Source organism: Hoplias malabaricus, chromosome 9 (assembly GCF_029633855.1).
Source record: "Hoplias malabaricus isolate fHopMal1 chromosome 9, fHopMal1.hap1, whole genome shotgun sequence".
Taxonomy (NCBI): Eukaryota; Metazoa; Chordata; class Actinopteri; order Characiformes; family Erythrinidae; genus Hoplias; species Hoplias malabaricus.
In genome coordinates, this window is record NC_089808.1 from 33,988,289 (window position 1) to 34,002,120 (window position 13,832).

The following is a 13,832-nucleotide window of genomic DNA, read 5'->3' on the forward strand; positions in this document are numbered from 1 at the left end:
CCTCCTGACCTCAGAACAGATTGTGAGGTGGCATCAGGCAGACGGGCACACTGTGGATCAGCAGGACCCTCCATTAATCCTGAATATGTCCCTGATGGCCATGAACCAATGAAAAACAAGCGCACGGACCTCCAGCCATTCATCAACTCACCAGGCAGCGAAAAAGACGGACAGATATTAAAGCTTACTTAGTTTTACTTCTCTGAGGCCAGGTTGGGAGCATCAGTCCGGTAAAATCAACAGTAGCCTGACAGAACCACAGCCCTTCCCCCAGCATTTGTACCATACTCCTGGGGTGATGACCACAAAACCCAACAACACAAATACCATTCACATTTCATTTTCAGAAATCTGGAGAGCTAGCAACATATTAAGAGTGATTGACAATAAATAAACGAATATACTGTTACAAGTTACAAACTCGTCTTGAAACAGCACAGTGGGCTTAACAGAACTGGGAGGTAAACCCTGGTCTTCTGCATTAAAAGCAATGTTGTTACTCACAACGCTACACCAACCCCTACTAAGTACATGCTCCTGCCACAGCCTCTAAATCAAATCAATGCAAGGCTCTTAAGGCTCATTAGGGCTGAGTGATTTCTGCAAAAGACACTGAATTACACATTTATCACCACTAATGAGACAACCCCTTCCCCAGAGGCTGATCATATTAGGAGGACAATTTTTGAGCAATAACTCACAGAGACACATGACCTCTACTGATAACAACGGCTTGACAGCTTTGTCTCAACATGTAGTTCTCTTCACTTCAGATGGATCATCAGTAAATTATTTCAAAGGGGCTTTGCACTGATATTTACCCAACACTTCAATCATTGTAGAGAAACTCACAGTGGTGATGGGAACCAAAAATCTAGATGTCTACAACACAAATAAGGCCATTCTATTCTCTCCCCACAACCGCCAGTGAACCTACAAATATCTTTTGGTGACTGGAGTCAGAAAAAGCTCTCTAGGCAGATGTAAGGCAGATGTTACAGGTCTCACCTGATGGAGTATGGACAGATGAAGGAGGCTGTTTTGTCTCTTTGACTCGCCTGGATCTGCAGCAGTCTCCCAACAACTTTAATCAGCCCCTGAACACTCCTGTCCAACACAAACACAACCCAAATATTAATGCAAATCAGCAAAATGAAAACATACATCATATATATATGGCATGTGGCAGAATTGTTCATGCTGGCCCAGTTCCAATTTACATTAACAACATTGATGCTACGTGATGCTACCAAGATGGGAGGCTAAGGGCTAACATATACTTCTTTTGAACCAGTGCAACACTGCTATACAGTTCATGATGCTAGGACATTATGCAGACTTATTAGGAGATAGAGAGGGTCCACCCTAACCCATTCATAGAGCGTGAAGCCAAATGTGTTCTGAACTCTGAGGCATCACCGAGAATCAAACCAATCTCCCTATTAAAGTGCCAATGTATAAATTTAACGTATCATTTTAAACTATAAATTTAACTTTGCATATTGACTCCAAACCTAAATCTATTCATCTGAATAGGATTTTTGCCAGTGTTCAGTAAAGCTTGTCTGCCATAGCAACAGTTGCTAAGAGAGGATGCAGGGTGGGTTGAGCATGGATAGTGGTGTTTACAGATTGATTTATTGGGGCGTGGGAGGGAATGCTTTCATTGCCGGACAGAGCTCAGGATGAGGATTTCTGGAACATTATAAATCACACTGCTGTGACAGCCTGCTCCATGCTCCCCCCCACTTCTCTTTTTCCTCTCTCTTTTCCTTTACCCTGCACTCATCTTCCAGTCAGCCTGCACATCCCTTCTTCCTCTGTGTTTGATTACTCTATATTTCAGCGAGAGGGAAGCCATAACTCCGTGCTGACAGCAAATTCATCTGCATTTCTGCTTTCATCTTTTTCTCCATTTTCATGTGTGTGAAATGTGTGTGAAATGGTGTGTGTGCAGTGGAGGGTGCTAGGTTTGTTCACTGCAGCATCTCAAAAACTTAAGGCTTTCACCAACAACCAAAGTGAAGAAAAGGGTTTTAGGACATTGTGGCGGAGCTTGAATATATTTTTCAAAACCCCAAACCAAGGCGGCTGTGTTTAAGGATAAAAACACACTTTGAATTTTTTGAAGTTGTTTTACTCAGTCTCTTTGAAGTACCTCAGGGAAAGGGCCAAAAAGAATAAAAAACACACTTGTGAAATTATTAAATATTTGTGCAACAATGTGGGTTCGTTTCCCACTCCGAGTGACTGTCTGTGAGGAGTGTGGTGTGTTCTCCCCGTGTCTGCGTGGGTTTCCTCCGGGTGACTGTCTGTGAGGAGTGTGGTGTGTTCTCTCTGTGTCCGTGTGGGTTTCCTCCGGGTGACTGTCTGTGAGGAGTGTGGTGTGTTCTCTCTGTGTCTGCGTGGGTTTCTTCCGGGTGACTGTCTGTGAGGAGTGTGGTGTGTTCTCTCTGTGTCTGTGTGGGTTTCCTCCGGGTGACTGTCTGTGAGGAGTGTGGTGTGTTCTCTCTGTGTCCGTGTGGGTTTCCTCCGGGTGACTGTCTGTGAGGAGTTGGTGTGTTCTCTCTGTGTCTGCGTGGGTTTCCTCCGGGTGCTCCGGTTTCCTCCCACAATCCAAAAACACACATTGGTAGGTGGATTGGCGACTCAAAAGTGTCCGTAGGTATGAGTGTGTGAGTGAATGTGTGTGTGTGTTACCCTGTGAATGACTGGCCCCCCCTCCAGGGTGTATTCCCGCCTTGCGCCCAATGATTCCAGGTAGGCTCTGGACCCACCGTGGCCCTGAACTGGATAAGCGCTTACAGATAATGAATGAATGAATGCAACAATGTTTAAAATAAAGTCAAACTGCTTCATGAGTTTTCCCAATATAAATCACAGTCATCACCAGGCATAACAAAATGTAAATTTTAAATGAAATCAAGGTTGTTAACAAGCAAAAACATTTAGTCAAAATGGCTTGTACTACTTTTTAAATCCATGTAATATTCCTGTATTTACGAAAAACATATATTTATATTTATTTTATTATAATATTAATTTGGGTAAAGTCTTATTTTTTTTAGTGGAAAGAAAACCCATGCATTCATTGTTTTCCCTCCATGATCTGTGTAAAAATGTAAAAACAATGTAAAATGTAAAAATTCTAGGGCCAATTAACAATTATTGACATTATTGTTAGAAATAAACAGAAATTAGAACATACTAAAAATTACACATAAGCTTCAACAACTACATTTATTACACTTATCCAGAGTGACTTACAAAAGTGCTTTTGTTAATATAACTAAATATAATACGTCCATTTGTTGAATTTGCTATAGTTCCATGCTTTTCAAAAGACCTAGTTTCATTTTTTTAAAAGAATTTAGCAGAGATATTTCTCCACACATCCAAAGTTCAATCTTAGAAATCGATTGCAATTTCTGATTCTCACAACCTGCAGAATCGTAAACACATTCTGTGATGTTGAGGTATGGGCTCTGGTGTGGCCACTCCATTGTTCTTAAGAAAACCAGCAGCTTCTTTGCTATGTCTTTATTTGTCTTTTTCCTTTTCTCAGTAAAGGATTGTAGACATGCTTTAGGACCAACGGTGCTGAGTCGTCTTCTTGTGGTAGAGAGATTAATAGCAACACCGTTTTAGATTCTGTTCAAGTCTCAAGCAAAATTGGACGGACTGGATTTAATGTTCTCCTGTCTTTCGAAGATGAAAGCTTTCAGATGTTCCTTCATGTTCTGTAAAAAATGTTTTTACCCACAGGTTTGGAAACACTAATTTTCCTGTGACTTTTTTCCTTGGGAAAGTGATGTTATATCTACTCTCATCAAAACTAACTCCTGATTGTTTGGTATTTTCTGGAGTTTTTGAATGGATATAAATAGAAATTTGCCACTGATTTGCACAAGACTTTACTGAAATCTATTTTAAAGAGCAATCTCTGTGTTAACATTGATTTAATGTGATAACATTCAAATTGTCTGGTAAGAGTGAACATTCCACATGTTTTAAGCCCATGTTCTCCTCCATGCATCTCTGTTCATACAGAAGAAGGCAGTATGGAGTACGAAGGGAGATATGCTGCGTGGGCAGAGATCTGTTATTACTATGGCAAGTGTGAGAGTGTGAGCTGTTTGTGCGTGTGTGTGTGTGTGTGTGTGTGTGTGTGTGTTGAATAAACATGAGAGATGGAGGATGGTGGAGACTGCTCTTAAGCTGTGTGTCTGCTCTGAGATGTGAATATGCAAATGAGCTCCCACAGTCTACTGCTTCTGTCGCCCAAGTGGCCACCTCCGAGCCGCCATGGAGCCAAGCAGGCATTTAATCACATCAGCAATGTGTCAGATATACAGAATCAAACCAGCTAATTACACAAAGGCTCTCATTTGTTTGTTCCCTTTAACACTGCTGTGAAACAAGCAAAGTTTTATATCCTTTTGCCATATATTGGGAGGGTTTGTTTCATTCTGAATTCATTTAGTTGAATCCATGTACTGTACTGACAATATTACTATAGAGGCCTGGTTCACATTCTCCTCTCTAATTCATCCCAAAACGGTTCTATTGGGTTGAGGTCAGGCAAGTTCTTCCAGACCAAACTCACTAATCCATGTCTTTATGCACCTTGCTTTGTGCACTGGTGCACAGTCATGTTGGAAGAGGAAGGAGCCGTCTCCAAACTGTTCCCACAAAGTTGGGAGCATGAAATTGCCCAAAATCTCTTGGTACGCTGAGTTATTATGCGTTCCATTCACTGGAACTTATGGCACTTTTCCACTGCATGGAACCTACATGACACCACTCAGCTCTTATTCTTTTCCACTAGCCAAATCTGGTACCTGGGACCAGTCCCTGCACTCTGCAGAACACTGAATGGCCAGAGAGACATGACAATCACCGCATAATGCAGATCTCCAGCACAAACTAGCCACTTGTGTTTTGTTTATATCTGACTCACAACGGCAGCTCGTAAAGTTACCCTGTGGTGTTTTAAAGAGACTGGGCCAAAAGCCGAACATGCAACAAGAAAAACTGATCTGTGAGAACTGGGGGTACTTGGTTTTACACACCTGTGGCCATGGAAGTGACTTAAACACCTGAATTCAATGATTTGGACGGGTCAGTGGACACTTTTGAGAATATAGTGTATCTGAAACATAAACTGAATTGTCTAGGTAGACATTATTCTGTATATATTGTGGTTTTGCTTTCCTGTCTTCTACCCTTCATGCTCCTCAAGGAACTATATTTCATTCTTCACTCATACCCTCTAGAGTGAGGAGTGACAATCCAGGCAACTTGGAATTGTTTACTGTAATATTTATATGTTTGTTTCCTAAGGACTGTTGGGTTGGCGGTGGTATATTTCTGACATGCATTGCTCATATTTATGACTTTCTGCATCCATATTGAATTTATTGAATTCATACCTATATTTATCATTTCTTCCACATTTATTGCTTACATATTTTGTGTCTACACTTTTGATAGAATTTGTGTTTATTTTAATCATTAATTAAAAAGATTGTTCATTGTTGCCCCAAAGAAATTTATGTATATCTATGTTTTCAATTCAATTTTCAACAAAATTGGCACAAATCAGCCGGTCTTTACACTGTGTGAAAAGTTCTCAAAACACAGACATATCTTGCGATTAAATTTTAATACATTTTAAGATACGTGTTGTTTCTGACAGTGACAATAGGCTGTAGCTTTTATCTTATCACTGACACATTGACTTTTGCAGCTGTATCATATCCTGATAGAATGACAGGACAACACCCTCAGCTGGGAGGGGCAGAAGCTTGTGCATGGTGATAAAACACCATCAGTGCTCTACAGGGTCCAGAAATATTCATTTAACAGAATAATCTTTCACATTTATATGATATGGTCAATTACACAGACAGCCTGTGCTACTTTCTATGTAATTAGTGGGGGAGGGAGGGGGGGGGGTGAAATCTGCCACTTTGCTTCTAATGTAGTAGATTCATGCACATTCACTGCATGTTTTTACACTCTAATTTTACCCATGTTACATTGTCCTTGCTTTTGCTGGATTAGTGAGACCCCATCCTTAAAATCAGCAAATCTGCAATGATAATTGGATCACAAAGCATTGATCTACATAAATATATATTAAACTAATACAGCTATTAAGTTACACTTTTTGCCATATAGTGTAGGTAGATATGAAAGTGCACTGAAGTGTTGGCATACATATGGATCCTTAGTGTTGAAAAGGCTAAAGACTAAATCGTCTCTAACTAAACTAGCCAACAGTGCACTTTATTACAGTATGTACTCATTTTACAATATTTTGACACATAATGAATGGTGAGGGTGCGGTACCTTGCGGAGGGCAGTAGATTGAGAATACTGTTGAGGACGTTCTGCAGGTCAGCATGTCCCTGTTCCACCAGCAGCACCAGAGCATCACAGCAAGCTGACCGAACCATAGTGTTCTCACTGCTGCACTGCTCCCAGAGAGCCTCCAGAGCCGAGCCCTGCCAGTCAACACGTAATAAACACACCATCGAGGATGAATGCACTACCAAGATGTTCGCTCATGTGAGAGCGAAAAAAGATTTTGATGCAATGTTGATGGGTTAAGCAGGAACACTCTTATAGAATGAATCCATTTTTATACTTTAATTCAGGAGAGACAATATTACACCATACTATTGCTCAAACGGCTCCATTTTATTTCTGACCAAGGCCAGTGTATAAGTGAGTCAGTGTTTATCAGTGCTTAGCCTACATACTACACCCACAGCACAGAGTAGTTTATGTAAAAATACACAGAAATATACAAAAGTGACACTTCTATGTGACATTTCTAATGGCAGATAGTGTATTTGATGTGAAGCACTGAATGACATTTCCTTTCTAAAAACGAGTGATTGTGTAAGAGTAAGTGTAAGAGTCAGTAACAATCCACTAGCAAAAATATATATTGTAGAGTCTGTTTAACAACAATAAATAAAAAACATTTGTAGATTGCAAATATAGCAATTACAGTGGGAAAATTGACAGTGAGAGTAAAAAGGAGGTACATTAATCAATCAATAATTATTTATGCAGCATTAATAATCTTGCCCAATGACTGTTATTATTATTACAGTGGGCTGACGTTTTCTGAGCAGACAAATGAACCCTGGCCTGTTATGTAGGAATTTGTATTAATGCCCAAGCATATCCCACCTGAGTAGCGGACTCTGATATCTTCTCATTTTGTCCCTTCTCCTTCAAAACTGCGGTAACCAGACTCCTCACAGCCTACAGGAACAGAGCACATAGATAGTACCTGACATCTAAACAACAATAACAAACCCCAAACATCTCGCAGCAATTATCTCCTTTTTTTTTGTCATGAAAGTAGAGCATTAAAAAGGTGCAGCATGACTCTGGAAGAACAAAGTCTACCATAAACCCAGAGGAAGAGGCAGGAGCCATGTTCACTTTTTAAAAATCAGACAGATGGGAGAAATCAGGACCCCAGCACATGCTTTGATATTCTAATTGCACTTTCAGTGTCACTGTTGGTGAACAATGAAATCAAAAACCCTCACACAGTGCTTCATGAGAGGATACATTCACTAGCTAAATCTCTTAGAAAAGCTGTTACAGAAAAGCAGTCATTTTTACCACCAAATTGTGGTACTATTTTTATAAATAAGCTAGGCAACTCACCTAAAAAGAATGATAAAATAGCTTTGTAGACCCTGAATGAACATATTTATGCTCTATAGAATGGGTCCCCCACAGGGTTAACTACAGAATTTATAACAAACCCTGGCCAATATGTGTAAGCTAAGGCTGTTTCATAGGATGGAGCAGCACGATAGCAGACAATGGCAGAGAGCTTGAAATAAATGTACTTGATGAAGCTCTAAGTCCGCTGTTTACCTGGGCTTGAATGAGGGAGCTGGGGAACTCAAATCTCTTCTTCAGGGTTTCATTCATCTCTTTAGATCATTGTAATTGGTCCATTCTGTTGGGGAAAGAGGCACTAGTGTAAGTACAGAAGCTTTAAAGCACTCGTGAGGTTAAACTGCTTGTAATCATCTTTGTAATCAGATGTATTCAGGGAACAAAATATGGATGAATCCACACTGCATCCAATAATCTAACTTTATTGTGATTACACTTAAAAGAGCATAAAGAACGCTAAAGCTGTAACCAGAGGGGTATAAACCCCCCAGTACTGGGTTGTGGAGCAGTAGACCTATGGAACGATAGAGATGGATTTACAGATCACCAGAAGCTTCAGATGAAAACTGCCGTAAGAAGGTCCATGCATGGTCAGTTTAAGACATCAGTGACAGGTGGAAAGCACACATCTTTCATCAGCTGAATGCATTATTCACAAGCCTTTTTTGGCTAAAGCCACAGTGGTCAGTTGCTGAATGTTAGGAGTGTCAGGTTTTCTGATAGAGAACGACAATGCATGGGGCTCGCAGCTGTTGTCTGATGGACAATGGCGCCTGGCCACAAGACATGAAGGGCCATATTCAAACATGGGGAACATGATAGTGAAGATAAAAGTCTGAGTTACCCTGCCCCACCCTCTCAGCTCTGATAACTGACAAGCCTGTGTGCTTCTGTACTTCACACACTTCTCTCTCTTTAAATGACTGACAACTTTGCACACAGCAGAGGAAACACACCAGAAACAGGTAGGATTTATATTCATATAAAATATCCTCAATTTGAGAGTTTGATCAAATATCTACATTTGGTTTCTTAAAAGCAACAGAATACAAATTAATCCTTGAATAAATTCTAACCTTTTCCCAAGCTGTTTGTCATTTTGTATTAAGATATGTTTCTGAAGGTGATTTAACTGCCATATTTATAGAGATGACAATCATCAGATGGGTTACGAAACTAGTCATTGAGCAATTGCTTAGATTTTACTGAAAGAATTCGAAGGACAAGAATTTTTTGTGGTCCATTTATGAAGTTTTGGTTGGTTTCTGAAACAAAAAGGGTAGGAAAACGTATCTTTTCTTATGCTTGCTGTGTATTTAAGACTGATCAGGGGACAAAACCCTATATCTCCATTCATATCACAGTTTAATTCACTTAAATAACACTGCAAACACTGTCATGCCACGAACCTCCAATCACAGTTAAGCATGTTGTAGAGTTACCATTTTGGAAAAGCAAATGACTTATGTCCTCATGCAATGTATTACACCTCTTTCAAAAAAGGCTGAGCTAAAACACTTCAATAAACACTTCAATTACATAACTTTAATCTGTTAGGCTAACTGCTGTAAAGCGATTCGGTGGGTATGCTCCCAAACTAAATATGCTGGTTTTTATGTATGGACTATATTAATAGTATTCATTTCACAACATATATTTAGTGTGTCTGGATATCAGTTTCAGTTTCAATGTTAAATGTCACTATACCAGTACAGGGTTGTGCAGTATAATGAGACACTATCAGGCTACTTATCTTATGGAGAGATAATAGATAAATAAATAGTGGAAAAGACAAACAGTGTTCGAAACATTCATGTTTGTCCACACATTGGCATCCAACCCTCCTCCAAAAGTTACTTAGTGCAGTTTCTGCAGTGCTGAGCTTGGAGTAGCAAAGACAGAGGATCTGTTCTCCTTATTACAGGTCAGTGGAGCATCACAATGATTCTGAAGCTATAATAATACAGTCTAGTGTTTCTTTAAGGCAAACAGATATTTGTGCCACTTCAGCCTGGTAATATGAAAGCAGCCTTAGGGGCATTAAAGACACCCTGAGATGAACATCAAGGTTTTTTTTTACTTTGTTAACATGTATTTTTGGTGTGTATTATATGCTAGAAGAAATTGTGTGTAGACAGCCAGAGTCATTTATGTTATAAACCTAAGGAACTAGTCTTAACAAATTGTGGGGCATGGCTTTTAAGCTGCAAGTGAGCAGCGGAGAACTAAGCAAGGAGAGAGGTGTGGGACTAATTGCTTACTACTCATAGAGAGATTGGGATTAGGGATTGTTTTCCTTTTTTATTTGGAGATTACTACTGAACACTTAATTTTGAGGAACAAAGATGAGATTTAATTAATGGGATTTTACAATTTTGAAGTCTTGTAACTATCATTGACTTGTGAACATTTCATATTCCGTAAATATTCTTCAGTATGAAGCCTTCCATATCAGAACAGCCTGGATGACTTTGATTATATTTTAACACTATAACTACACAGTAATTTCGCAAAACTGGTACAACTCCCCTGTTAGAGTAGTGATACCTGTTTATATGAATGTAAAAGCAGTCAATGGCTCAGTGAAGTGGGGCTTGCGAACAGAGCAGCTGTCAGCAAAGCACAGGAGTGGAAATATTCCAGGGATTTCCAGGACACACTTAACTTACTTTAGCAGGGAACAATGCGGCTGGCTCTGGACTGCTTGCTCTGCATTGCTTGTGTGCGACAAATAATACAACATTGTCTCTAACTATTCTGTGCTAACAGCCATTGGGCTGGCAGGGAAGTCTAGCCTCTGTGCCTGTGAGTCTATAACTTCACTAAACTACACAGGAGGGTCGTGACCAGAGAGAGAGAGCAGGTGGAAGAGGGGACTTTAGCAGAGAAGGTACTGGGCAAGGGGGCTTCAAATATTGAACCAGACCGAGTCTACAGCTGGAGAGACCAAACAACTTCCACTAATCGGTAGCAGGTTAGTGTCAGTGATGCGTCATTCGCCAGTGAGTCGACTCTTTCAATCGACTCCTATAAGTAAAAACGGTAGGAGCCGAGGGTGATTGGGGGTTGTGGTGTGGCAGAAATTTTCAGTTAACCCGCTATTTTAAGCCCAAATGTAAACTTTTGTCTACTAATTATTTTAATATTGTTTTTCTCACTTACGAAATGTGCCTAACTTTTGAAAACAATCTAGTAAAAATACTTAACACTGAGGTTTCCAATTTATTTTTAAATTAATGCCCCAAATGGACAACGTATTCGTCCAGGATTTTAACCTTCTGTTTCCAGTTTAGGAATTCGTTATACCGCTAAATAATGTTACTGTATCAGTAACGTGTGCATACGGTGAGTGAAAGGGATATGCAAAATTATTTAATAAGTCTTTTTTGACCCCATTTTAAAACCAACCCACATAGGGACCACCATTTGTTAGCTTCAGACTTAACGTTTTAAATATCAACGCACTATTTACATGATTGATAAGGAGGTAAAGTAAGATTAAGATGGGAATAATATACGTCATCGCCAAGTTTAGAAGCAAAAAGACTTTCCAATTAATATATTTTAAAGAGTCATTTAAGAGTCGATACTATGTAAAGTAGTTCAAGTTGAATGAATCGCTCTGACTCGTTTAAAAGAGCTGGCATCCATCACAAGTGTGTGCTACAGAGCAGGCGCTTACTGATAATAAAAGTCACGAATGAAGCGTTTTAATCATGTCCCCTTGTGCAATTTATTCACTTTATTTACTCGCACAATGAGCTGTGGAGACTAAACACAGTTCTCCGTTCACTCGGGTATAACCGCCCTGGAACTGACTGAACAGATACAGAGTCGATTCCTTTCAGCAGCTTTTAAATGTAAGCGTTGAACACGTACATGTCTGTGAGGAGTTTATATATCATCTGTGTAACTCTGTGTGGAGTCAGAGTAATTAAAGCTGAAGTCTCTTACCAGCTCTTTATAAACTCTCCACTCTTCTGCACCGACTCAACCACACACTCCTACGGACCACGAGAAAGTACACGCCGTACCGTCAAACGCGATTTGGAAAAAAAAAACAGGACTTCAACGGTTTTTCTGACGCTCAGATAACATTTCACAATTTTTCTCGAAAGGTGTAAATACTGCCATTGAACACAATGAAAACCTTTATTCCATATGTTGTCAATATTTATTAAAGCCTTAATTATTAATGAAGAATACAGACTTATTTGCGGTGTTGGACAGAGTAAGAAGGATACATATTTGGCCCCACATACTAATCAGTGCAAACATTCAAACTCCTTATCCTGTGCTGATTATTATGGGATCATTATGATGCTGTTTACTGGCTGAAAGGCGTTGAGATGTTTCTCCACCGTCCTTAAAAGGGAAGTATAGAAGAGGGTATAGGTAAATACGTTGCTGTTTGTGACATCACAGAAACAGTGAATTCCAAGCGGGGGGGGGGGGGGTTGTTTGTTTCTGAAGGGTTAGGGTTATAGTATGTATGTATGTATTTATTTGTTAGCATATTCATTTCTAAATACGTATGTCATACACACTGGGGAGTGAATGGAGGAGGGGGCGGCACGGTGGCGCAGTCACACAGCTCCGGGGACCTGGAGGTTGTGGGTTCGATTCCCGCTCCGGGTGACTGTCTGTGAGGAGTTGGCGCGTTCTCCCCGTGTCTGCATGGGCTACCTCCGGGTGCTCCGGTTTCCTCCCGCAGTCCAAAAACACACATTGGTGCATTCCCACCTTGCGCCCAATGATTCCAGGTAGGCTCTGGACCCACCGCGACCCTGAACTGGATAAGGGTTACAGATAATGAGTGAGTGAATGGGCTGTTCGTTATTCATGTAACTGTAGTATACCTGTAAACCACACATTCTTAATTAATGTTTACTCAAATCCGTTCCTCAGCACATAATCATGCACTCATATATTCAACTCTTGGGGCTACTTCACACTGGCTATTTTAGATCCATTCTCTTTGTTTTACTATTTATTGTATTCTTTGTTAAATTTGCCAAAGCCATATATTTTACATGATATGCAATGAAATAACTGTTTCAGTGTTAACAGTGTGCTCTACCATTATCCATCTACCATAGTCTCAGCACGGTGACAGCTACTTGAACAATGAAATTTAACCCAAATTATGTCCACCTAAATGCTCAGCTGCAATAAACTGCACTCTAATCTAAGCAGTACAGGTACAATGGAGGTTTAAATGTCCAGTTCTGTTCCCTAAAGTTACATTATATTCTCTTCTCCAGAAGGAGATGTGAATATTGGTAATCTTTCATTATAGAACTGTGTAAAATAAAAGAACAGAATATAAGTCCTGGAATTGAAACGGGGCAAAAAAAAATCTACAGTTATAATTTATGTTCCCTAATTAATGATGCTCTGCTTGTGTCCAGCTCTACTCAACTTGACTCTTGGTCTTGACTCTTGAGCTTGGTTCGGCTCGCTTCAAGCTCATCGCTTTTCCACTAGCACAGCTCCCCTGCAAAATGGAGCTGGTGATGTCACAAAACCCTTTCTCTAATGGGAATGGCGGGCTTTGAAAACCACAACATCGACAGTGGTAAATTTATGTGCTTTTAACTCACTGTGTATTCACATGTTGCTGTTGTTGTTTTGGACTGAACACGGCTTTTTGGTGGATTTGAATGAGTTCTGCATTTAGTGAATATTAACGTCTCTCTGGCCAATCAGTGCTTTGTAGGGTTTACACGTCACCATCTGCTCGGCTGGAACCCGACGCTAGCAGGGACTGAAAACGTACTGGACTGGAAAAGCAAACGAGCTGAGTTGAGTTGTGTGGAAATGCACCATAAAAGTACTGAATATGTACCCTTGAATGTACCAGCACAGTTTTTCTGCCCATGCAGTGACCTTGATTTTTTCAAGAGTCTGCACAAAGCCTATTTTAAACATGGCAGCTTCATGTGTGGGACCTATTCTATGGAGCATAAACAATTTTGTTCAGAGATTACAAATCTGATTGATTCTTCAACTCACATGAGTTGAAATTCTTAGATAAATAAAAACAATAAACAAAAGAGAGATAAAAATGAAAGAAATCACTTTTCTAAAACGGTTTGCCATTTTGGTGATAAACG

At 40.0% G+C, this 13,832-nt stretch overlaps 1 protein-coding gene across 3 annotated transcripts in view; it reads right to left on the reverse strand.

Annotated features, from left to right (window-relative positions):
- Positions 1-11,743, reverse strand: part of focad (focadhesin) — a 61,709-nt gene extending 49,966 nt beyond the window's left edge. For all 3 annotated transcript variants that reach the window (XR_010804147.1, XM_066680388.1, XM_066680387.1), the window contains exons 1-5: positions 11,671-11,743; positions 7,912-7,996; positions 7,207-7,281; positions 6,355-6,509; positions 1,009-1,107 (exon numbers count right to left, since the gene is read on the reverse strand). Coding sequence is in view for 2 of the 3 variants with exons in the window: in XM_066680388.1 (XP_066536485.1) it covers positions 1,009-1,107; positions 6,355-6,509; positions 7,207-7,281; positions 7,912-7,968 (386 nt within the window). In the remaining variant the exon portion in view is untranslated. The remainder of the gene's footprint in view (positions 1-1,008; positions 1,108-6,354; positions 6,510-7,206; positions 7,282-7,911; positions 7,997-11,670) is intronic.
- Positions 11,744-13,832: the final 2,089 nt, after the last annotated feature.